The 23801-nt window shown below is 40.1% G+C and overlaps 1 protein-coding gene and 1 pseudogene across 3 annotated transcripts in view; both read right to left on the reverse strand.

The window, feature by feature from the left end:
- The window catches only part of TMTC4 (transmembrane O-mannosyltransferase targeting cadherins 4), a 50304-nt gene that overhangs the window by 8207 nt on the left and 18296 nt on the right, over nt 1–23801 (reverse strand). For 2 of the 3 annotated variants that reach the window (XM_078391409.1, XM_072994647.2), the window contains 12 exons: nt 21445–21532; nt 19640–19737; nt 19007–19099; nt 15763–15924; nt 14807–15009; nt 11097–11268; nt 10871–11002; nt 8593–8672; nt 7502–7609; nt 6391–6532; nt 3991–4105; nt 2611–2723 (listed from right to left, as the gene is read on the reverse strand). In XM_078391409.1, the coding sequence (XP_078247535.1) occupies nt 2611–2723; nt 3991–4105; nt 6391–6532; nt 7502–7609; nt 8593–8672; nt 10871–11002; nt 11097–11268; nt 14807–15009; nt 15763–15924; nt 19007–19099; nt 19640–19737; nt 21445–21532 (1506 nt within the window). Of the gene's footprint in view, nt 1–2610; nt 2724–3990; nt 4106–6390; nt 6533–7501; nt 7610–8592; nt 8673–10870; nt 11003–11096; nt 11269–14806; nt 15010–15762; nt 15925–19006; nt 19100–19639; nt 19754–21444; nt 21533–23801 lie in introns of all 3 variants that reach the window. The other variant, XM_078391410.1, reaches the window with a different exon arrangement.
- LOC140706190 (U1 spliceosomal RNA) lies at nt 132–285 on the reverse strand (annotated as a pseudogene).

The raw sequence follows: 23801 nt of genomic DNA on the forward strand, positions 1-23801 counted from the left end.
TTCTGCACTGCTAGCTTTCCAGGATCTGCTTCCTGCAGCCCACCTGGAAAACCAGCAAGGCCAACAGGTCTATGGCAGCAGGCAGTGAAAACAGCCAAGGACCAAAGGGGAAAGGGTGATTCTAGAAAGACCAGGGGAAACCATAAACACAGTCCCCTAGTTAGGCAGATGATTTTCCCACATTTGGGGAAATCACAGGGGTCAGCACATCCAAAGTGCAATAGAGGAGCCTTACCCTGGGAAAATCACTTTTACAATAATGGTATCTCCCCTGCAGGTATGAGTTAGAATGGCCCCTGAAAATTCTTCCCCTTTCTGTGCCCTATCCCCCAAAGGCATGGTGACACCCCGGCTGCACCTCCTGATCAGAACAGGGTTACACAGCCCCAGTCCTGAGAGAGGCCAAGAGACCTACTCAGTGTTTTGGGATGCCGCACAGGACCCCCTTCAGGGGCTGGAATGTTCCTCCCACAATCGCAGTGCACAAATATTAGCATACCTAATATGCGGGGAAGGCAGGGAAAGCGGGGAAATTCAAACTTTCTGTTAGTGAAGAGGCTGCTTGTCTGCTTCCTTGCTAGTACAAGCAGTTAGAGAGCTGGGAGAGAGAGTCCTGGGACTGCCTGGTATTGTCATTTTAAAATGTAAAATGTAGTTTAAAAGCTGCTTGTTTTTGGTTAAACCGTGCTTGGGTGAAAAGGTGCTCTGTTTGAGTTGAAACCTGCTTGTGTAGAAACGTTCATGCTTGCCTTAAAAATCTGCTTGTTTTTCTTTAAAAGCTGCTTGTTTGGGGTTAAACCGTGCTTGGGTGAAAAGGTGCTCCGTTTGAGTTGAAACCTGCTTGCCTGGGAAGCGTTTCAGACCAGCGCCGATCAGCTGTTAGGTGGGGAGAGGGGAGGGGGCAGGAGCGGAGAAGAGCACAAAATGGCTGCCGGCTGGCTTTTAGCTGTTTGGGGCTCTTTTTTGACTGTTCTGGGGTCTACCAAGGCACTGTGAAGAGCTGGGCTCAGTCTACAGTACCTGGTAAGTGACTTTCTTTTAATTTTTTAAAAGTTTCTGACCTTTTTTCCCCATAAGAATGCATTAATTAATTTTCAATGCATTCTTATGAGAAATTTGGATTCGACTTGCAAACTTTTCAACTAGTTCTGGGCATCTAATAGAGAATGTATTTCCAAAGGGTGTTGCAGCAAGGAAACTAACTGTGCCTCATGACTTCTAACTGGATTACAGTACCTGCTTCCTGATTTCAGCTACTATATGTATTCAGTTTTTTTGGCTCATCAAGAACATTGTTCATGGCTGTTGTGCCTTGCAGGCTATAAATGTTCAATTATGTCAGAAAACCGAGATTTGGTCTTACGCTGAGCATGTGCTACTGGTGAATGGGTCAAGCTTTGTGTTGCTGTTCTTTTGCATAACCTAAAGTAAATAAGGAAAACCAGCTGTTAAATAGTTTAATTCCACTATTTATCCTCCACACAACTAAAAGGGACCTCTCAATGCAGTGCCAAATCAGACAAACCATTTCTAACTTAATATAGGCCTGAGCTGTAGATGGGCAGAGTTGCACAACAATCTCATCTGTGTATTCGCGAAGGCTTTCACGGCCGGGATCTAATGGTTGTTGTGGGGTTTTCGGGCTTCTTGGCCGTGTTCTGAAAGTGGTTCTTCCTAACGTTTCGCCAGTCTCTGTGGCCGTCATCTTCAGAGGACAGCAAACTGTGCTCTCAGTTTGCTGTCCTCTGAAGATGCCGGCCACAGAGACTGGCGAAACGTTAGGAAGAACCACTTTCAGAACACGGCCAAGAAGCCCGAAAAACCCACAACAACCAATCTCATCTGTCATTGAGACATTTCTATAAGCATGGGGAGGAGGTGGATGAAAGGAAATGTAAAATATAGGTAGCTTGGTATAGGTCTTATCACTGGCTGATAATGGTCTATATGTACTTGAATTAAATTTATGGTACAAAAATTTATGGTACATAACCTAGAGTACACAAAGCTTTAAGTCTTTCCATTTGTTAATGACAGTGGTAATGGTTCTTAATGCCACAGTTGACTGCTGTTCACTTTACATGCTTCAAATGTTATTCTGTTATAGTTTATTAAATATTTTATTACACTATTTGGTTCGGAATATATTTTCCCTGTTTTTCTCCTCTAAAAATTATGTGCGTCTTAAGGTCCGGTGTCTCTTATGGAGCAAAAATTACGGTATTTAAGGGAAAAGTGTCATTTTATACACAGAAAAATACGGTATATGGCGTTTTTATGATTGTACTGTATATTGGGAACCCCCCAGAGAGTAGCAACACTACTAGAAACAGCAAACAAACAAACAAACAAACAAAATAAATAAATAAATAAATAAATAAATAACTGTATTTTTATCCGTGGTTCCAATTTTTATTAGTTGACCTGACTGGCTCATAAGCTCCAGAAGAGTTAAGATAATGTTTGTTCTAAAAATTTGCCTTGTGCAAATCATGAGCCATTTTTATAAGACGAATCACATTTTTAGGATTTCTTTAATCCATGAATAATGAAAAGATAAATGTGGTAAAATTATTTTATTTCAAAATTGTGATCTGAAACACTTTGTACCTTATATTTCTGTGATTTCCCCAACACATTTGCCAGTGAAAACATGAGAGAGTGATCGTTAGGTATTAATTCCAAAGCCTCTCTTCCGACAGCTTCTGCTTGTGCCAAGTTACCTAAAAGACATATGAAAAGAGAGGAAAAGGAGGTGAAGAACAATTGTAACAAGAGCAAACTTTTAATTTTTCCCACAAAGGAAACTGGAGCAACTAATACATCGGGCATGCAAATGGCAAAAGGTGATCTTTGCAAAAGATGAAAGCAATGTCTTTATTTACTCACACCAGCTATTTGGAATGATTTAAAAAGTTACCAACTGAAAAATTCAGCTACTAAATATTGTTCTGAAATACATGAAATAATGGTATTATTCTACTGTGGTTAAGGTGTACACTGAAGCAATTTTTTAAAAAACCATTTATTTCGACTTCAGACTGAGCAGGAAATTAAAGCACCTAGAAGTTCTTCAGGGCACTCTTGGCTTTGTCTCAGGAAAATGCAGACTGAGCACTAGCAGACAGAAGTATCTGGTAACTAAAAAATGATGCTAATTGCATGAGAATTTAGTGTGAGTAACAAACCAACTAGAAGAATGATGTTGAATGTTATAGGATTAAAAGAGGAGCTCATTAAGCCCTCCACTGAATGTCAGGCTGCCATTTGAGTGTAGGTTTCTTCTTTAAAAGATAGTAGCTCTGAAGACAGTAAGCTTGCTAATGGGTAAGGTCCTCATCACAGCTTGTGGGTCCCAAACTCTGGTATGTTCTTTATACACTGAACATAGTATGTGTGCATTTTTCCGTTGTATCTCAATGGCAGGACAAACGGCTATGGGCAGGAAAGTCCCCATGCACAGATTGGTGAAACCACAGCCAGACCAAACTACAGAGAGCAGGCAATGATCATTTTATTACTTTTAAAAAAACCCTCATCTATGGTTTCCCCACCCACCCCCAAATGCTGAATTACGAGTTCAGGACTGATTTTAAAACCTGCAAGTTTTTCTTTCAATACACAGGACTAACTAATATATGGGTTTGAATCATCCTCCAAAAGACACATTTGGCCTCCAAGTCATATTTTAGGCAAATTCGGTGCCCTGTTTCTCAAAGAGCAGATAATCCAGGGAATTTCAAAGGCAGTTTGTTGTGTTATTCCCAGTAATGGTGAAGGTGCTGCTCTGAAGTGTTGGTTTTCATGTACAGCTAGCTAGCCACACAGGGTTCTGTAATAGGTCCCCATGTAAGGAGCACACTAGTCTTCTCTCAAACACACACACACACACACACACACACACAGAGAGAGAGAGAGAGAGAGAGAGAGAGAGAGAGAGAGAGTGCATAAATAAATGACTTGCTTAAACACTGCTGTATAATTTTGTACCTGTATTATCAAGTAATATAATCATGTTGTTCCAAGCCAGACTGTGTTGTGGTTTCAAAACAGTGGCATTTCTCCAGGCGTTCAATGCATCTACGTGACGATTTAAATCAGCATACTGAAAGCAAAAGGGTCAACAATATGAGACCAAGTAAAGTTAGTTGTGAATTAATTAGCCCCTTAATTGAGACCCGTATCTGTTCTTATTTCTTTAAGCATATATAAATATGCAAAGATAATGGCTGAAATCCTGTTGTGCTGTTACACAAATGGCATAACTTGAAAGTGAGGTGGCACAAGTTAAGAAATCTCCATAGACATTATGCTGCATACTTGGCATGCAACAGAGAATGAATATGGAGATTACTTAATCTACAGCAATTAGCATCTAAATATTTTATATATTATATATCATACAGAGCACAGGCAGAACTTTTATGCATTTCCAATACAGTGTTTTTCAACAGAATTAGAACAGATGTTTAAGTTCTACTTATGAAAGACAAATATGGGCTTGATAACTGGAATCAAGCAATGCACGTGGGAAAGTCACACTTCAGTCAGAATTTCAAGACCAAGTAGTACAAGCCGGCCTCCTGGTGATTGGGTAAAGTCTGTGTAACATGCTGTGGCTAATTGCAGCTAATTAACAATGTGCCTGACTGTGTAGCTAAGAGACACCTTAACACCTCAACAACTAGCCTCAGCAAGTCGTATAAACCTTACACAAACAACAAGACTGTAGGCAGTATACTGTAATCTATGAAATCAAGTAAGTTTTTGGGTTCCCCTGAACCTCCCCACACGCTGCCAGTCTTACACAGTTATTTTGCTGGTCACTTTAGTTGGTTTTCTTCTTTTTTAGTTCTGTTCTTATTGTAACAGCTGCTCACTTATTAGTTTTTCCGATTGTTTTTTGTGTCATTTCACATATTAGCAATCGTGAGTAGCTGGGTTTTGAACTAGAAAGATGGGAAATAAATATTCTCTAAAAAAATAACATGAATAAAGAAGCACAATGCAAAACGTGCCTTGGGCGGTGTGACAACAAGCACAACTATAAAGGGACAATGAGATCCGCACCTGCTAGGTAGTTAAACAGCCTATTTTCCAGCAGTAGCCGCAACAACAGGGATTCCAATGAGATCTTAATGTCTGCTATCTCACCTCCTAAACAGTAAGCAATGTCACCTTCCTTATAGGTAAAGGTAAAGATTCCCCTTGACAATTTGTCCACTCATGTCCGACTCTAGGGGGCGGTGCTCATCTCCGTTTCCAACCCATAGAGCTAGCGTTTGTCTGCAGACAATCCTCCGTGATCACGTGGCCAGCGTGACTAGACATGGAATGTCGTGTACCTTCCCACCGAGGTGGTACCTATTTATCTACTCACTTTTTTTTGCATTTTGCATGCTTTCAAACTGGTAGGTTGGCGGGAGCTGGGACAAGCGACAGGGGCTCACTCCGTCGCGTGGATTCGATCTTACGACAGCAGCTCTTCTGATCTTGCAGCACAGAGGCTTCTGCGGTTTAACCCTCAGCACCACCACGTCCCTTAACTTCCATATAGCATTATCAAAATACTATTTTCTCTCCCTCCCTTCCCAAGGCCTTTTAGCTGACAAGCTTGGCAGAAGACTGTGTTTATTTTATGCACAAAGATTTTCACAGACTGTCTCTAAATAAAATAGTAATTAGTTTTATTTAGTAATTAATTAATATTCAATGTATGTCTCAGGTATTGTCATTTCACACCAGAGGGAAATGAAATGTGGTGCAAAGTTGCAGCCTGCTGAGGCACATTCAACTAAGCGTCTGTACGAAGTCTGTATGCGCGTGGCTTCAGGTACATAAGGTTCTCTTTGCAAAACTGGGATGCTTATACTTTCCCTAGCTTCCAGTTATCTGAAGGAGAGCCAGACATATAACAGTACATGTGCAGAGTCTATGACAATAATAAAGTGCACCTACCTACTCCTATGCATTCACTCCCTACTATTATGACAGGAGCAACAGAGCCCCAATATTTGTCCCTCTTACTGTTTTTCAGGGAACAAATAGAGTGCCTAAAAGATGCAGAATTTGACCCAAGGCATTGTGGGAAATGACAGAATACTAGAGCATGTACAAAGGCTTAAAGCAGTCCTCATTCCACACTCCTTTTTAATGTCTATTAGTTCACAATCTTATACATGTCTGATGCCAGGTAAAGGGCTGTAATTTCTATGGGCAAAAAGGCAGGACAGGCCCATTCTAAGCATCTTTGCTGAAAAGCAATTTCTACCAAGTTCAACAGGGCACCTCCTAGTAAGTGTGCTCATGTCTGCCACAAAAACCTCATTCAACATCTATTTCATCTTAGTCTCTTGGGATATTTCCATAAATACAATTAAGCACACTTACCAAACGTCCTAAATTATAGTAACAATCTGGGTATTTTTTCCGGTGTCTAATTGCTGTCCAATAGCTTTTCTCTGCTTCTTCATATCTTCTTAAGCTATTTTGTACTATTCCTAGATTCATCCATGCTGCTGCGAAATCAGGCCTAGGCAAAAAAATTGGAAATACAGTATTTGGCATACGGAGCACCAAAGTCTTTGGCAGCTAGTCTTTCCTGATTATTTCCACGTGCAACTTAAACTAGCTGGATAGCTCAATGAATTAGTTCTCTGACAGCAGAGTCAGAGGCTGGGTGTTTAATTCCCCACTGCGTCTCTCAGGAGAAGAGCCAGCCTGGTCAACCCGTACAATCCCAGAACGCCCCAGAAGAAGAGAAGAGTAAACCAAGTTTGAATACTCTATATCTAGGAATCCCTGAAAAGGGTTGTATTTCATTATTATTAAGTGCAACTTATAATGTAAAATTTAAAACATCACAATGCAGCAAATTAAAAGTTAGGCGTTAATGTGAAGCAACAGTTTTGTTATGACGGGAAATGTTTAAAAGCAAAAGGGACAAACAGAGGCCTGAAGAACCTGATAAAGCAAAAGCAAAGAGTGGTGCTTATATACCGCCGCATAGTGCTTCAAGCACACTCTGGGCAGTCTGCAAGTTAATTATGCAGGCTACACCTTGCCCCCCCCCCGCGAGCTGGGTACTCATTTTACCGACCTCAGAAGGATAGAAGGCCGAGTCAGCCTTGAGCCGGCTACCTGGGACATTGTGAGCACAGTTTTTGGCTGCAGTACATCCATTTTAACCACTGAGCCACAAGACTCTTTTAAGAGATGATGGCCAAGCAGTCGTTCCCCATCACCATGGGAGCACTCAGTCAGGAAAATGTAGAATTAATGGTAAACAGGGCCCACACAAGAATGATACCATGGGTGATACTACTGACCACTGTTCAGCGGTTCAGCAGAAGCAACAGATAAGAACTTTGCCACTTAGTTCCCAGTATACCATGTCTACCAAAGCTCCTTCTGTCCCCAACAAAAGCAGACTGGGAAAGATTCAGAGAACACAAGGTTACAGCTGCACAGCAATAATTGGATTGTTGTACTTAGAACATACTGTATTTGTACTGCTAACAACAGCAGCTCTTCAGCTTCCTGGAGTTCATTCCTTTCTTTCAAGATATTTCCCAAGTTGTTCATGGCGTGCACATATTTAGGATTCAATCTGAGATTTAAAAGATAAAAATAATAATTTATCATTGGAAAGAAGGTCTATTCAGGGTTTTTTTTAATGAGCAGAATATTGCTAACAATTCTCCCTATCCTTCCTCTCACCCGTGGTTCTGCAATGTTTAAAACAGCCAGAGCCATCCTCACACATTTTAAGGCAACCAGAAACATAGGTATTAAATCATCACCATCATCCCATTCTAGAGTGCAGACAGAGAGTTAGGAAATGGCACCCCCCCCACACACACAAAATGCTCAAAGCAATAGCCTTCATGTGGCTTCATGGCTTGCTTTGGTACCAGTGTAGTTGCAAAGCATTGTATTAAATGCACTGCCTTTAGCTGAACAGCACATCTTTACTGGGGGTTTTTAAACATACTAATAGGAAATCAGAACCCTGTCATTCAAATTTTCACATACACCATTGTCAGCCATTCAACCCCATTTGTTGGCTTCCTCCAAATTCCCATACAGCATCAGTTCACTTGCTCCGGCTGCAAATCTCTCAATAATTTAGAACATAAGATGGGGTTCGGAAAATATGCAAGATGTATTAACAATGTTTATAAAACGAAACAGGGAACACCCATTTCCACCCTGTTAAGTGGTCTTAATTCAATCCAAATGAGAATAGGTGCTGAAAATTGCAAGATGCAGTCTGAATATTAATCCAGTAGTTTTGTTCTGGAGATAGAACAATACTATAAAGCAGAGACTATAACTTTGGCATGAGATGTGGTAAGGATATTAATTCTTTTTCAGAAGTAGTGTACATTATCAGAGCAGGCATTGTTTATTTATTTAAATCCTTGTTTTATATTCTAAATTATTAACAGAATCATGCTTTTCTTATACAGAAATGTTTTGATGCTAAAGTAGTGTACTTCACAAGTCTACTGAAATACCATTTTTATGGCTCTATAAACCAGTATTCCTCATCCTCTTTCTAGTATTTATTAACAAACAACAAACAAATACCTTACTGCCTCCCTGTAATAGTTGATTGCAGCTGTTTGGTTGCCCTTGTCAGCCAAATTTTTGCCAACATTATAATGAACCTGAAAATAAAAAGAACAGTTATTTGTTTTCGTCATTCAGTGACTGCTCTTATACTTCTTCTAATCCACACATTCTTACAACAGAGTTTTTTTTTTACCTGTAAAGCAGATTTATGGCTGAGAAAAGCAGTTGACTTGTTTTGATGCAGAGTTTGCTTTGGTGACTGCCAGTCTCTCTAAATAGGAGGTGAAGTGTCAAACCTCCATAAAGAATGGCTTGAAATTAAAATGCCTGTGTGTTTTAATCCCTGTTATCAAAGCCCATGGTGACTCAAGTCCACCCAAAAAGTGGGTACAGCTCCACCTTAACTTGTTCAGGCCCTCCTTGATACCTTTTTCCTTACCCAGTAGCACTGCGGGCACGTGGGAGATGTCAGACTTAGTGATAACATTTTCATTATACGAAAATATGGTAAAGCCCCATCAGTGAATTGTGAATAAAATTCTGCCTACCCACTAGATGAAAAGGCAAGCACATTTCAATGCAAAAAAGAAAACTTTTTCAACCCTAATATAAACAAAAGATGACAAGTGGGCTCTGAAGAAATACAGCAACGAAAATGAGTTTTTCACATTCCTTCATTCAATTTGTATACTGCCCGTCTAGCCAAGGCTACTCTGGGCAGTTCACAATGTAATCAGACAGAAAGACAATACTACAGGTAAAATAAAATCACCATATAAACATAATAAAATAAGAACAGTAAACAGTTACATAATTAAGAATTAAACATTAAACATTATTTTAAAAGGTGGTAAGACTGATTCAGTTGCTGAACTTTTCAATGGGTCCAGTCTTGTATCTCTAGTGTTGCTTATCGTAGCTTTTCAATATTTTGCCATAGATCTGATGGGTCTAGAGAAGATTAGTGTCTCACTGAGAGAAGAAAAGGTCCTGGCCACCTTGAAGGAAGCAGTTGCAAGATCACTTCTTAAGAAATTCTCAGTGATTTGGGTGATGATAAGAATGACTGTCCAATTAAAAATACCTGCAGGGATGCCTTTGTGGACAGGGAGACATTGGTTCCAGTCTTATTTGCAGGGCTATTTTTGGAAAGTAGTATCGGGAGACCCCTGCTCAGTTCCACGGCATTAGAATGGTATTGCCCACAAGGGTCTATCTTAACCTCCATGCTTTTAATACCTACAGAAAGCTGCAGTGTGAGGTCACTAGAGGAAATGAAATGACATCAGTGGGCAGATGACAACTCCCTATTTTCTCTTTATAAAATTATGTTGTAGAGGTGCTGAACCACAGGTTGTATGGGCAAACTACAGAGAACCCAAGAAAACTCTGAGAAGGGTCTATACTTATAAAGGTCTTATATGAGAAGGGTCATTATAATTTGAAACCAACTTAATGACACACAATTATTATTACTGCTGACTACCATAACTATATGACACCTCAATTCCACCCCCACAGAATCCTAGAAAAAAGAGATCTATGACAATGGTAAGTAATCCCTAACAAGGAATTTCAGGTCTTTGTTGCAGCCAAAACAATATCATACAGCCCTGTCTTCCTTTTGGAACATCTTATGCTTCAGATATTGCCATCTCCACTATTGTTTACACTAAGTTGCCATTGTAAGCTAATTCGGCTCTTCACATCTTCTGTTCAAGCAAATGAAACAAGAGAAGGATAGGCAAAGTTTGTTCAGGACGTAATTCAACTCTGATGCAAGGCAAGAATGAAGCACTGTTAACAATTTTATTCTATTCTATAGCCTGCCATTTCTTTTAATGAGGCACAAAAGCAGGGATTGACCTGATTTCCAGAGAACTATTATGCGTGCAAAAATGATATGGATCTTGAACTGTCTGTAATCCTCTTATGCTCATTCATGGCACTAAACTGCCACACTGAAAGAAATCCTCAGCACCAGTTTCGGTTTCAGGATATATCTGCTACTGACAAAGTTGCCTGAGAATCTCAGAAATACAGCTTCTCTGAGTTGTCAGGAAGTCAGGTTTCAAGCCAGCCCAGAACTAAGACCACTTAAATACAAAGCACAAAAGTAACAGTGCACTGGGTTTTACATTAAAGATTCCTGGCCCTAAATGATGAGAAAGGGACACAAGTGGCTATTAGACCCACAAACATCCCCAACAGTGCAAAAAAGTGAAGTGTAATAGTAGGTTGGACTATTCTCTATTATTACTGTGGTAACAATTCAAGGAAGAAGAAATCTTACTTTGGCATTTAGCGGACACACAGACAAAGCACTTCTGAAAAGTTGCTCTTCAGATCTCCACTGGTTACTGCGGACAATACAGCGCCACACATTTATCAACAAGAAGCCCAGCAGAGCAGCAACAAGCAATTTCTTGGGAGAAAGGAGACACATGTTAAAGATGACCATTTAAAATCCCTTTTGCATAGATCCCTGTTGTTAAAGTCGCTGAACATCTTGTCCATACCTTCTTCTTAACTTGTTTGCTCAACAGACTGAATCCATACGTAATCAACAGGCAATAGCCAATGCTGGGAAGGTAGGTCACCCTTTCTGCAATGACAAATCCAACTCGAAAGAAGAGGTTGCTTGCAGGAAGAAAAGGAATAATAAGAAATCCCAATCCTGACGTAAGGATTCTGGAAAGTAGAAAAATGTGTTACAGGTCAAGCAGCTCACTTTTTACTGCAATGCTTTTACGCTACAAGTTTAATAGCCTAATGCAGGCTGGAATTTCAAACAGCCCATGTAAAGGGTAGACCTCAAACATGGGATCTGTCGCACCCTTCTAACAATGCCCAGGGTCACATCAGACAAGTCCATGCCTAGGTGACTTTGCATCTCTGTGCCTGCCAGAACATCTTCCAGGACTGGCAATGCCACTGTAGGAATCAATTGTCATATCACTTCCTTGCAAGACTGTGAACATCCGATGGTGTGAGGAAAGGAATTCATCTCACAGAAGTTCTGTGTCCCCCCCACACACACACACGGAAAGAACCCCCCCAAACAATTCAAAAGGAAGTATGTAAATGACCAGTTTAGATGTACATAATGTGGTAGTTTCAATGGCGTATGGTTGAAATAACTGATTCAGTCTAGATATTCTTACTATGTGTGGAAAATGTTGAACGCAAAGGAACTACTTGTTATATCTCCCTTTGGGCTGGGAATATTTGATATAGGCAAAGGTAAAGGCTCCCCTTAACATTTAGTCCAGTCGTGTTCGACTCTAGGGCACGGTGCTCATCCCCATCTCCAAGCTGTAGAGCCAGAGTTTGTCCGTAGCGTTTCCATGGTCACTTGGCCAGCGCGACTAGACATGGAACGCCGTTACCTTCCCACCGTGGTGGTACCTATTTATCTACCCTTATTATTACATGCTTTCGAACTGCTAGGTTGGCGAGGAGCTCCCTCCATCGCCTGGATTCAATCTTACGACTGCTGGTCTTCTGACCTTGCAGCACAGAGGCTTCTGCAGTTTAACCCGCAGCGCCACCACATCCCTCTCATATTTGATATAGTCAGTAACAAATGTCTCTGGGCATGAAACATTCAGATTCTAAATCTCACCAATAATTTCTAACTCAGTGTTTTCCAGCCTAGATATTTTGACCACTAAGGACGTTGCAAAGTGTTTTATGGGAAGTCACAGGTCACATTATATGTGTTATCGCCCTTGTTTGATAATTTCTTCCTTGACCTTTCTGAGCTGGATATTAAAGTTAGTACGTTTGTGTATGTATGAGAAACAGGCCTTTTGGGGGGGAAAGAAGCCTCTATTTCCTGAGAAGGGATGACTTTACCCCATTAAAAATGTCTTTTTATGCAAACATGGGACGTGGTGGGAGGTTGCAGGTTATTTGGCTACTATAAAAGGGGGTCATGATTTGAAAATAAACTGGGAACCACTGTTCTAACTGATGGTTTGCTACTGGTATTAATGGACCGTTTTTCTGCCCTATGGCTTGATACACATCATGCATACCTTACAGATGTGCCTGAAAAGATTAACAGCAAGATCCCATATTTAAGCCACATATTCTTTTTATTGCTGCAGGCTACCCTTAGAAGCTTGTTCCAGATATCATCCAGGAATGTGCGCATGTAAGAAATTGTTTTGACAGCTTATTGCCAAAATATTAACATCAGACTGCAGAACATTTTAAATGTCTGCCAAGCAAAATCCAGATGCAGGAGGTGGGGAATCTGAGATACCTTGAAACAAAGTATAAACTTCTAGCACAAAACGTGAACTGTAACTGTATGCATGAGCTCAGAACACAAGTAAGCTAACATACGTTCACAGAAGAAAAGCTTCCTGTCTTTTCTGTCCTATAGCAACCTGCCCACCCACTTCCCTGTAACATCAGGGCCCTCACAAAAACAACAGGAGCTTGGATCCTAAGATAATAAGCGGTAAACTGAAGGAAATCTGTGACAGGAAGGTTTCATGTTTTCTCCTAAACCCAGCAGCCTCCTCTCCAACATTATCACACGTTGTTCAGGAAAGGTCCTCGACATCTCCTGAAAATAATTTTTGAGACTGCAGGCAGCTGTATAGAGGAAAGAGAAGAGGTACAGTGGACCCTTACAGACGGCTTGACTTACAGACTTTTTGAGTTACAGACTTCTCTGGCCGCAAAATTTAGGTTTGACTTGCAGCCTAAGAATTGACTTACAGACCAGAAAAAAACCAAAATGGAACAAAAACGGTCTGTTACGGGATTAATCGGTTTTCAATGCACTGTAGGTCAATGGAGACTTGACCTACAGACTTTTTGACTTGAGAACTGCCTTCCAATACGGATTAAGTTCTCAAGTCAAGACCCCACTGTACCTGTGCTGCCATGAATTTCCTTAAGTCTCAGCTTATCTTAAAACCCAAGTGGTGGTACACAAGCAAAAAATGGAGAGCTGGCATATACATGTGTCAATCACAAAGCTACGTATTCAAATCTCACAGGGTACTAGGCAAACCATCATTTTTTAGCCCCTTCTTTTATCTGAATGAACACCTCCCTATACTGCTGCAAGGCCTTGAACTAATGCAACAGAAGTGTAATGAACTCTCAGAAAGATCATTAAGTGATATGTTTGAATTTTTTAAAGAGAAAACTTTGAATGAAATTAAAATACTATGCCTGGAAAGGAAAAGGAAATGCCCAGTCTGAACAATTATCATTTTGCGAATGAAAAGAATTACACACAATATGAAAATTACATAACCCATGAGAAATCTACCTGCAATATCTTCTCTGACATTGCTATACCACTCATGATCTTAAAAGTAACTTTCATTTCCTGCAAGGATTTTCTCCATTATTTTATCTGTATTTGTTTAGTGATTTAAGAGAGAGAGAGAGCACAATCATTCTGGAACAGAATTTTATTTTCTAAATCAGCAATCAGAGCCAATACTTTTTCTATTTTTTAAAAAAGTTATTTTAAGTTCCTATTATTGTTATTGTTGTTGTTGTTGTTATTAACTACTACTACTACCACCACCACCACCACCCTGTTTCCCCGAAAATGAGACCTAACCTGAAAATAAGCCCTAGTATGATTTTTCAGGATGCTTGTAATGTAAGCCCTAGCCCAAAAATAAGCCCTAGTTAATTGAAACCCTGCCCTCCACCACCATGCAGCAACCAGAAGATGACATGACTGTATTTGAATAACTGTAGATTGTTGTACATGAAAAAAATAAAACATCCTCTGAAAATAAGCCCTAATGCATTTTTGGAGCAAAAATTAATATAAAACCCTGACTTATTTTCGGGGAAACACGGTACTACTACAAAAGAAACCTTGTTGAAAAGAGGTGAGGAAAACAACATACATCAATTACACTTCATTCTGGCCACAAATTACTTTTCACTCCCTACCGAGTTAAGGATCTCAAAATGCCATTTCAGGGGAAGATAAAGCAGCCATCCATACCTCCCTTTTTACAAGTTTGCCCTCCCCCCACGGGTGGTGCAAAAATGATGGAACCAAATTGGGAAGGGGAATGCAAGTCCAAGCTATAAATATTTATTTGAACCGTATTTGCTAAGGTGTATTGATTCGACTGATTCATTAAATGAAATAAAAATAAAAAAAGAACAGCTTTAGATGTAAGACAATAACGTCTACAAGCCAATGAGAGATTTAAAATGCAACAATGCCTTTTACCTTCTCCTCTGGCTGTCTTCAGAGCACAAGGCCTGGCACGTCAGAGCAATTAGGCAGAACCAAAGAACTCCTACTGCAATTATTCTCCAGTCACTGACTGATTTAATAAGGGGCACGCAGCCCATTGACCAATCAAAACACAGCCACCAGGGACACAGCAGCAACCATGCATTCAACGAATAGTAGTAATTATAGTTTATAGCCTGTCAGTCAAAGGAAAAACAAACATTTACTTCATACTAAACTTAAAAGAGACTGCTGGGAGAAAGGGGAAAGGGAAAACAGATAAAGTTTTACGGCTCCTTTTTCAGATATTGAGTTGTATTTAAATCCTCTCTTTAAAAAGCCTGTTTTTAAACAAAGTGTTAGCAAAGACACTACAATCTGAACAAAGGTAGGTTAATTCATATAATCTCACTGTAATCACATGTAACATCATCCTGTGATCCTCTTGGACAAATTTGGCTAACCGGGGCAAGATTTTTTTTCCTACAAGGGTGGCATCTGGGGATTGCTTACAATGGGCCATGGGATGGCTTACATTCAAAATTCTTGGACTTCTACTTGTTTATTTATAGCGTTTTAATCTTTTCCTTGGCTAAAAAAGCTCTGGGAACAGTCCTTGCTTGCATGCCTCCATGCCTGTAAAAAGATACAACACAAAAGGAAAAAGAGATGGGAGGAAAGAGGGGAATAGCAAGAAATCCAGATTTTCAGCTGGAACGGTGGAATGGCCGGCCTCACATTCTTCCTTGCCTCCCTCAGCTACAGTCTCTTGGAGAACTTGGAAATGCAACAGTGGTCAGAACAGGTAGCTTTACTGTCACCAGCTCTCCAACCACTTCTCCAAACCGAGAAGGGTTGAGTTGGGACTTGACTCATTTGTTCTTCCACTGACCAATGGGCTCCCTCCCTCTTTCTGTAACCCATCAAAAAGCAAGACCGTCCCAACTTACCCTCACAAACGGACTCTCTGCAAATGAAGCTGGGTTATCCACCTCCGTAAATGCTGGGGGCCCCGTGCCCATAATTTGCCAGCGCACATACAGCATGGTGGCTCCTCCAGAGAACAAAAGAGTCATCCTGAAAAGGAGTCCTTTTCTAAACACCACCAGGCTCTAGAAAGAGGGGAAATCAAATGTCATATCAAATTCTAGTGATCTTTTCCCCTTTATGGCTAAATGAACTGATGAAAAATGGTGGCGGGGGAGGAGGAGATCCGAATACTAATACTCCTCCAGTTCTGTCAGCTTCTTATTCAACATGAGGTGAGGGATATGACAAAAATGGATATCCTGAAAACAAGTCTGGTGGGTGGATCGTACCAGAGGGGAGCCTAGTGACGAAAGAAGCCATTCTATTGTTAACAACACAGAGACCCCATTCAGATCAGGAGAGGTATGCTGAAACTATGCTGCTCATAAAGACTCCGTAGATCATAAAAACCTGGCTCCGAATCCAGGTATGCTGCCTTGAGCTCCTCAGGAGGAATGTGGATATTAATTTATGTAATAATTAAACGTCCTGAGAATGAGTTTTACATTTTTATTCTTTTGCCAACATTCTGCTTAGCCAATCACTCTAAAGTATAAAGGAGGTTTGGGTCTACCCACCCTTATATGTTTAATTGTTTTAACTATCCTTACCTTATAAAGTTATTATCACAACAGTGGATATTTGACATATTTGATACTTACAATGCAACATAATTGAATATTCAGCAGGAACATGGAATGGCATTTAGGATTTTGCTGCACTTGACAGATAACATGTGAGAGTGTTTAGTATCTTATAGTATTAACAGCTAACATGTTATAACATTTCTGATACCTGACATCTGTTACCCAGGTCTCATGATCAAGTATACTGTATGGCAATGAAGCCCTTGAATGGACTCAGATGAATTTTTGGTTGGTTTCATAAGCAGTATGTCTGCCTGTTTCTGGTGGGAAAATAGGTCAGAAATTCCTTTAGCCTGGATCGCTAAACTCTGAGGTGAAGGGAGAGATAATGAAAGGTTGCTGTGGTGACCAGGCGGTGGCTATGAGATGACACGACATCAAACGGTGAGTCACCATTAGGCAAATCCTACTGAATCATTGAGTCTTCTCTAGTTGGAACTACCAAAGTCAGGCCGAAAATTATTTTTATTCAAAACAAACAAAAAACTGGGTTCTACAGAGCCTTGGCAGGACTCTGAAAGAACAAACAGAATGGTAGCTCAAGGGAGCACAGGGAGGCCCTGATAGTGGTCTTGTAGTAAAAATGACAGTACAGTTTATTCATTTTGCCTTTGAAAAAGAACCAGTGGTAAGAAATCTATTGCCAATCTATACTTGTTGAAGAAAAATCATGTAGGGTCTTGGCAGCTGATTGTTAAGCCTTATTAGCAAGGTGCTGGCTGAATTCTTGGACTCCTGCTGAACCACACCATTTGGTGCATGCCCAGGAATGCAACCAGCACCTTGTTAATGGGTGGCAAGTTGTCCCCCAACACTTATATTATTTCTCTTACTAAGTATAAAATTAGCAATTCAATTCTGGCCAACATTTTTCTCCCCAAAACTGCCGCTCTGCACTCCATCTGCACAGAACACAGATGATATGTCTGAATACTGCAAATGAACTGGGGCAGGGGGGACTCAGAAAGAGGACATAACATTTGATTTTAATGTTAAGGAAAATAGTCCTCAGTTCAAACCCACAATCCTGGTGGCAAATAACACCAGAGTATAAAACTGTAAATGTATACCTAGTTGAGAAGCCCATATACAGTAAACCTTTATATGCACATTATGAAATTGCTGGATTGGTATTTATTTTCAATCCTCAGTTTTACATCTTGAGTCTAACCACATTAGCTTGACAGTAATTTTCACTGACACAAACAGAACTTGTTCCAAAGGGCTGGGCAAAACAAATCCTTTAGCTTAATATGGATGGCCATTGTTTCTGCTTGTTTGTGAAATGAACACCTCCTTAATGTGTAGGATATCATTATAAAACTTTGTATATACCTTTCAGATAATATTAGGCATTTTAGGTTTCAAAACCTAGCCTGATTCACCCACTTAGTGAAGGAGATAATGTACTCTGTCATGTACAGTGGTGCCTCGACTTACGAACGTCCCTACTTACGACCATTTCGAGTTACAATCAGCTCCGGCCGCAAAAATTTGCTTCTAGCGACCGGAGCTTCCACGCACGAACAGAAAAGGGCAGGGAAAAAAGGCAGGAAATTCAAATTTCTAACTGGAAGAGAAAGCCCAGAAAAACCTACAAAGCGAGTTGAGGTCTAGGGATATATGTGGGAAGAGTTTCCATGTAGCCCAGAGGCAAGGTTACTGAAAGTCTGATAAGAAAGGAATATTTATAAAACAAGAGAAAGCTAATGAGAGTGGGCAAAAAAACCTACATATTCTTGCTTGAAAAGAGAAGTAGGAGGGAAGGACAAATGCTAGTGAACAGAGTCAAGTTGGCCAAACAGAGTAAAATAATAAGCAGGTCAGTGAGCAGTAAATAACAGAGGCATGGAAACCGAAAAAGGAGGGACTAAGGCCAGGCTGTGGCAAAGTGTGTAATAGGATATCACTTACATGGCCTGGTGCGTGGCAAGATGCTTTATGGTGTAGGTAGCAAGGAAAGTAAATAAAGGACCTTTAGATGGTTGGAAAGCCAAGGTTGCGATAGATGAGCATCACAAAACACACGCACATGCATGTAAAAAGGGACATCAGTCTACATACTAAGTGCGAAATTGACATTATCTATTTACCCACCTCCAGAGAAATGCAAGAAAATATGTAACACATTCGTTACTGTCCCACCACCAGCACCAAAAAGTTTTATTTGCAGGAAAAAAATAAAATACAGAGATTCATAGGCTGCCCTATCTGGAAAGAAAATTTGGAAAGCATATGACTATGTTATTCTGATGAGAGGCCATTCAACATGCACAATTACAGTAGTTAACAGCATTCACTCTTATGTACAGAAAATCATCCAGAGGTGTAGTTCAGAGGGCTTGCCTAGTAAAACTTATTGGAGGAAATATTTTGATCACTGTATTTCCCGTCTAACATTCTCAACTGCTGAATTAAAGTATGGTGTAAATTTCACTCTGCTGTAAAGATTAGAACACTAAGCAACATCTCTTCAGCGCTAAACAGCATCTCTTTAAATTTAACATTATATACTCACCTCTAGTGACTTGTCTTTATGAAGTATCTTCAGAAGAATGTCTAATATATTGAGCTTGTTAATCACCACTGCATCAAAAAGAGCATTTAAGCCCTAGAAAGATAGGTGTTAAAATGAGGGTAAGTATGCCAAAGGGAGAACAATCTCTTTCCAATATTGATTTATTTATAATGAGAAATGTAAAACATTTAGTAATAATTCTGAGGGAGAAAAAGCTCCCTGCACCAAAGAAAGATGGAAATTAGAAGGCAGAAGTCAAAAGATATGCCATATATTCTGTTTCAAATCTAAACTAGTTTTACTGATTTAGCAACTGAAGGCACATTACTAAAATTGGACGATTTAGCACATTTATGAAATGCACAGAGCTCAATTTATTTAAATAAGTTTCTAGGCTTTATTCTAGATTTTTAAAATTCCTTGCACTTTTTCTGAGAAATATGACCCACTCGGTTTTGAGGGGCTTACTTCTCAGTGAGTGTAAACGGGACTGCAGGTTCGAAAATATAAACCAGGCAAGCTGAATACAACTGTATATTTTATATTTAACACAAGAAAGGTTATTATTTACAGACAGTTTCATAGAGTGACAATATTAATTATAAGCGGGTAAGAAATGCAGAGGAATCTTACCAGTATTGTAATCCCTTGTTCTTTACACAGCATGGCCGCAGCACCCAGGAGAACACTTAATAAGACCCAGGCCGTAGAAAAATGGGGGCCTTCTTTACCTAGCAAAATATAAAACTGGAAATAAAGAAAAGAAACTGACATGTGTTCGTGAAACTAAGGCGGTATTCTGACAGAAAACATTAGGTATTCTGATAGAAAACATTCAAACTGTATGTCACTTTCTTGTCTGTTCTAAGTGGCAAGGGAAATGTTTATTCATTTTTATCTTGTGTATTTTTAAAAATACTTCTACATAAATTTAAATATCTGAAATATTTTTCTGGCCTGTTAATAACCACAGCACAACAGAACACAATGAATTACTGGTATGACAGGAACAAGAGTAACCAAATATAATCCTCTGTTTCTCAGCATTTATGCCTATCTGTTGTTATGTACCATGAAATCATTATGAATGTATGGAAACTCTAATAAATTTTTTGAAGTACGTGAGATGCTTAATGAATAGCTTACCATTGCCACCTCAAGTGAGTTTTATTCCCAATTGGGGATTTGAAGCCAGGTCTCCTGAACCCTTGTCTGACGGCACTATCCTCTACAACATACCTCAGCTTTACATTTTTGTTTTGCCTCATGTGAAACATAGTCACTATCTGAGTTCCTTAATCAGAGACTGGTGTAAGAGGAAGTTTCGTCAAGAATGCCGACACCTGAACCAAGGCAGACATAATGTCTAGCCCATTTCATTATCAGAAACCTTTCGACTCATTCGAGAAAGTTGCACTTGAAAGAATTAAACATGAGTAACTGCATTTCTTTCTGAACAAAGAAACTGAGGCCAGTGCTTGCTTCTCTTTGCTGGAAGGTGAAGCCTGGATCCATGCTAAATGGGTGCACTCGAGAAGACTGATTCACTTCCATTCAAGGTTTGGAAACAGAGGCTTTGGTATTTCTTTCAAAAGATCTCCGCACATCATCTTCACTGTTGTCCCGAGGCTGGGCCTCATGCATAGTTACAAGAACAGAATATACATTCTAGTTCTGCCAAATTATCAATTAGCACTGAATATGTAAAGCAACAAACAAATGCCAATTATTGCTCCAAAGATACACACATGCCAAGTGTGTTAATCAGTTTCACAAAGAATACTCCCTACCAACCACGCTGCTTCTCCCACCACGATCTCCTGTTGGAGAATGGAGCTTATTCCGGGGTTGGCACCTGAACCTACTTTAAACTGGCGCACCATATTGTGGGAAGGCACTCTGCCGCCTCCACCAGATGGTCAGAAGTTTAATGGATGCCAAAGATTTGCAGCAAGCATTTGATTCCCATTTGAATCAAGCTAAATGCCCACAAGTGTTTCTGCCATTTTGTATAAAGGAAATCTACGCTATAGAATGAGACTAAAGGCAAACTGCAAAGCCACGCGAACTGGACGTGTTCCAACGAAGGCACTGTGGGATGGAGGTCTACGCGTGTGGCAGGCAAGGCTGAACATTTTTTGCAGCTTTGCTCTGCAAAGGCTGTCCTGCGATGTAAGTCATTTCCATGCTTTGATTCAGCAAGAATTCAAGTATTTCTCAATATAAAACAAGTTAATTTAAGACAAATTTTGCATCAGAAACCCAAGGAGAAGACCCTCATCTTAAGGTGCAGATAAATATGTGTTAGATACCAACAGGCCTGTGCCTTCAGAAATGAGGATGCTACATACACTTGGTAACAATACATTTGATCGTCTTTGTGTTTCTATGCTCAAATGGACAGATACGCTTACAAATGGTAATGGGAGAATACTTACTTTCTCTAAAGGCTCTGCAGTAGCCAAGGAATGACAGCAAAAAGAAGAGGGCACACAACAAGTCCGCTCTGCCAACAATTCCTGCGATCTTCAGAAGAAAAAGAAGAGGAAATTAAAAGTTACAGAAGGGGGGAAATTTCTTAGCATGGAAAGCTAAGAATTTTTTAATTATTTATGTCACTAGGGGTTTTGGGATCTAGGAACACAATCTAGCCACACTGAAGCATTGTAAAGTCCCTTTCAATATAATCAAATGTTTTGCCCCCCTCTCTCTGAAATCTACAGTTGAGAAGTTCCCAGTTTTAGTGGAGTTGCACCCATGGCCAAAAGAAGCATTAAGGATGCACAGCTCTCTGTAGCTGAGCAGGGCTTCTTTGTCACTAACAAAGCCCTGAGCCGAATTGTTAAGAAAGGTCCAGCTATCGAAGCCTAAATGGAAGAAACGCTCCTCCTCCCCACTCGACTGGTTTTGACAATAAAGTGGGACACGTCATTCTGCTTGCACTCTTGACCTTCTCAGGAGAGAAGAGCACAGAGAGATTAGACACAAGCAAGGGCACTGTCTGCATTAACTGAGTTGTCCGATTATGTTTAAGCAACACAAGAACCACAAATATCTCGTCAACAGTCATATGAGAAGAGAAGAGAAAACATTGCACCAGGGCAAGACACTATAAAGAACTGGGCTTGGAGACAATGCAGCCTTAAAACCCTACAGCAGTCCACCTCAGAGCTGAAATCCACTCCCCTACTCCTTGGGAGTGAGGGGCCTTGCACTCTCCCCAGTCCCCTGAAATGATCTTTCAGACACCTGACAATGTAGTAAAAAAAAGGAGCTCTTGGGATACAAACCTGGTAAAGAAAGTATGGGAAAATGTGCCAAAGTGTAAAAATAAGGTTATTTCACTAGCATTTTTAAGCTTCCCAAAGCAACAACTTTTGCAATGAACAAGAAATCCATGAGAAATCCAATAAATCCTTGGCCCATCACTCAAGCCCTGTGCATCTGCCACCAGGGTGTAAGCAATATTCATGTATTACTTCAGGAGCAGGTTAATGGGCTAGGCTTAACCAGCAGACTTCTGCTGTAGACAGAGAAGGAAGTTCTAATGATGAGCAGCTGCACAATATAGTAGGTATCTGGCTTACATGGAGCCTCCAAGGCATACAAACTGCATTTCTTATTCTGCTGTCTGAATTCATCACTGGAGTTAGGAGAATAGCTAGCCCAAGGATATGACAAAGGTAGGGACCTGCTCCCTGAGCTACAAGCACGTACAGTGGTGCCTCACTTGACGATTTTAATTCATTCCACGAAAATCGTCATCTTGTGAAAAAAAATCGTCTTGCAAGGTTCCGTATGCATCGGTCTCAAAAAAAAAAGTCTTGCGAAGCATCTGTCTCAAAAAAAAGTCTTGCGAAGCATCAGTCTCCTAAAGAAAAAAAAGTCTTATGAAGCACGGTCATAGAAAAAAAGTCTTTCGACGCACCATAGTCTTGCGGGGTTTTCGTCCCATGAGGTAATTGTCCAGCGAGGCACCACTGTATCCTGCAAATGATCAATGCAGATGTAGGACTTTTGTGGACTCTAGGGTGGGTACTCCGAATTCATGTTTCTCCAGCCCTAATCATATACAGTATCTTTTGAACCAATTGAAGAAGCGGCGCTTAGAAAAATTAAAATGCAAGGCACATTTCTACGCTACACACAACAACTATTTGAACATACAAGGACGTAAATCAACAGACATTTTACATATGAAAGTCTTGCATTCCTTGGGTTTATATTTACTAGCACAAAAGAAACCAGAATTGCCACCCGCTGGAGACAGATTCTTTCTAATAACCATTTGTCAAAACACGCTATCTATACTCAAAATACAGGTTCTCGCTTAACGAAAACAAAATTGTTTTCAGCAACTTGAGTCTTTCTTTACTGAAAAAGTTTTGTATTTTAAAGGAACTCTGATATCGTTGTACCATGATAGTTGCCAGTAAGCACATGAGATGTGAAGTATTCATCAGCTTTTATTAGATCAGTAGAACATTTGCTCGCAATAAATAATTGTGTGTAATTAAGAATTCAAAAGATAAAGCCACTATTTCATTTGCTAGGAGCCCAGGAGGAAGAAGAGATGATATGGAGACTTGTATAGGTTTGAAAACAACAGGTTCAGAAGAGATTTAATAAACAGCCTAAGGATGCTAGATGCTCTAAGTCTTTCTGAAGTTAAGTAGGTACTGATCTGGTAGGAAACTGTCATGAATGCAGATTTCAAGGAGTTTTTTCTTTTTGAATACTGGAAGCTGGGATCATCCGCTAAAGCTGAAAAATTCAGGGCTGATCAATGGAAGAA

Source organism: Pogona vitticeps, chromosome 3 (assembly GCF_051106095.1).
Source record: "Pogona vitticeps strain Pit_001003342236 chromosome 3, PviZW2.1, whole genome shotgun sequence".
Lineage (NCBI taxonomy): Eukaryota > Metazoa > Chordata > Lepidosauria > Squamata > Agamidae > Pogona > Pogona vitticeps.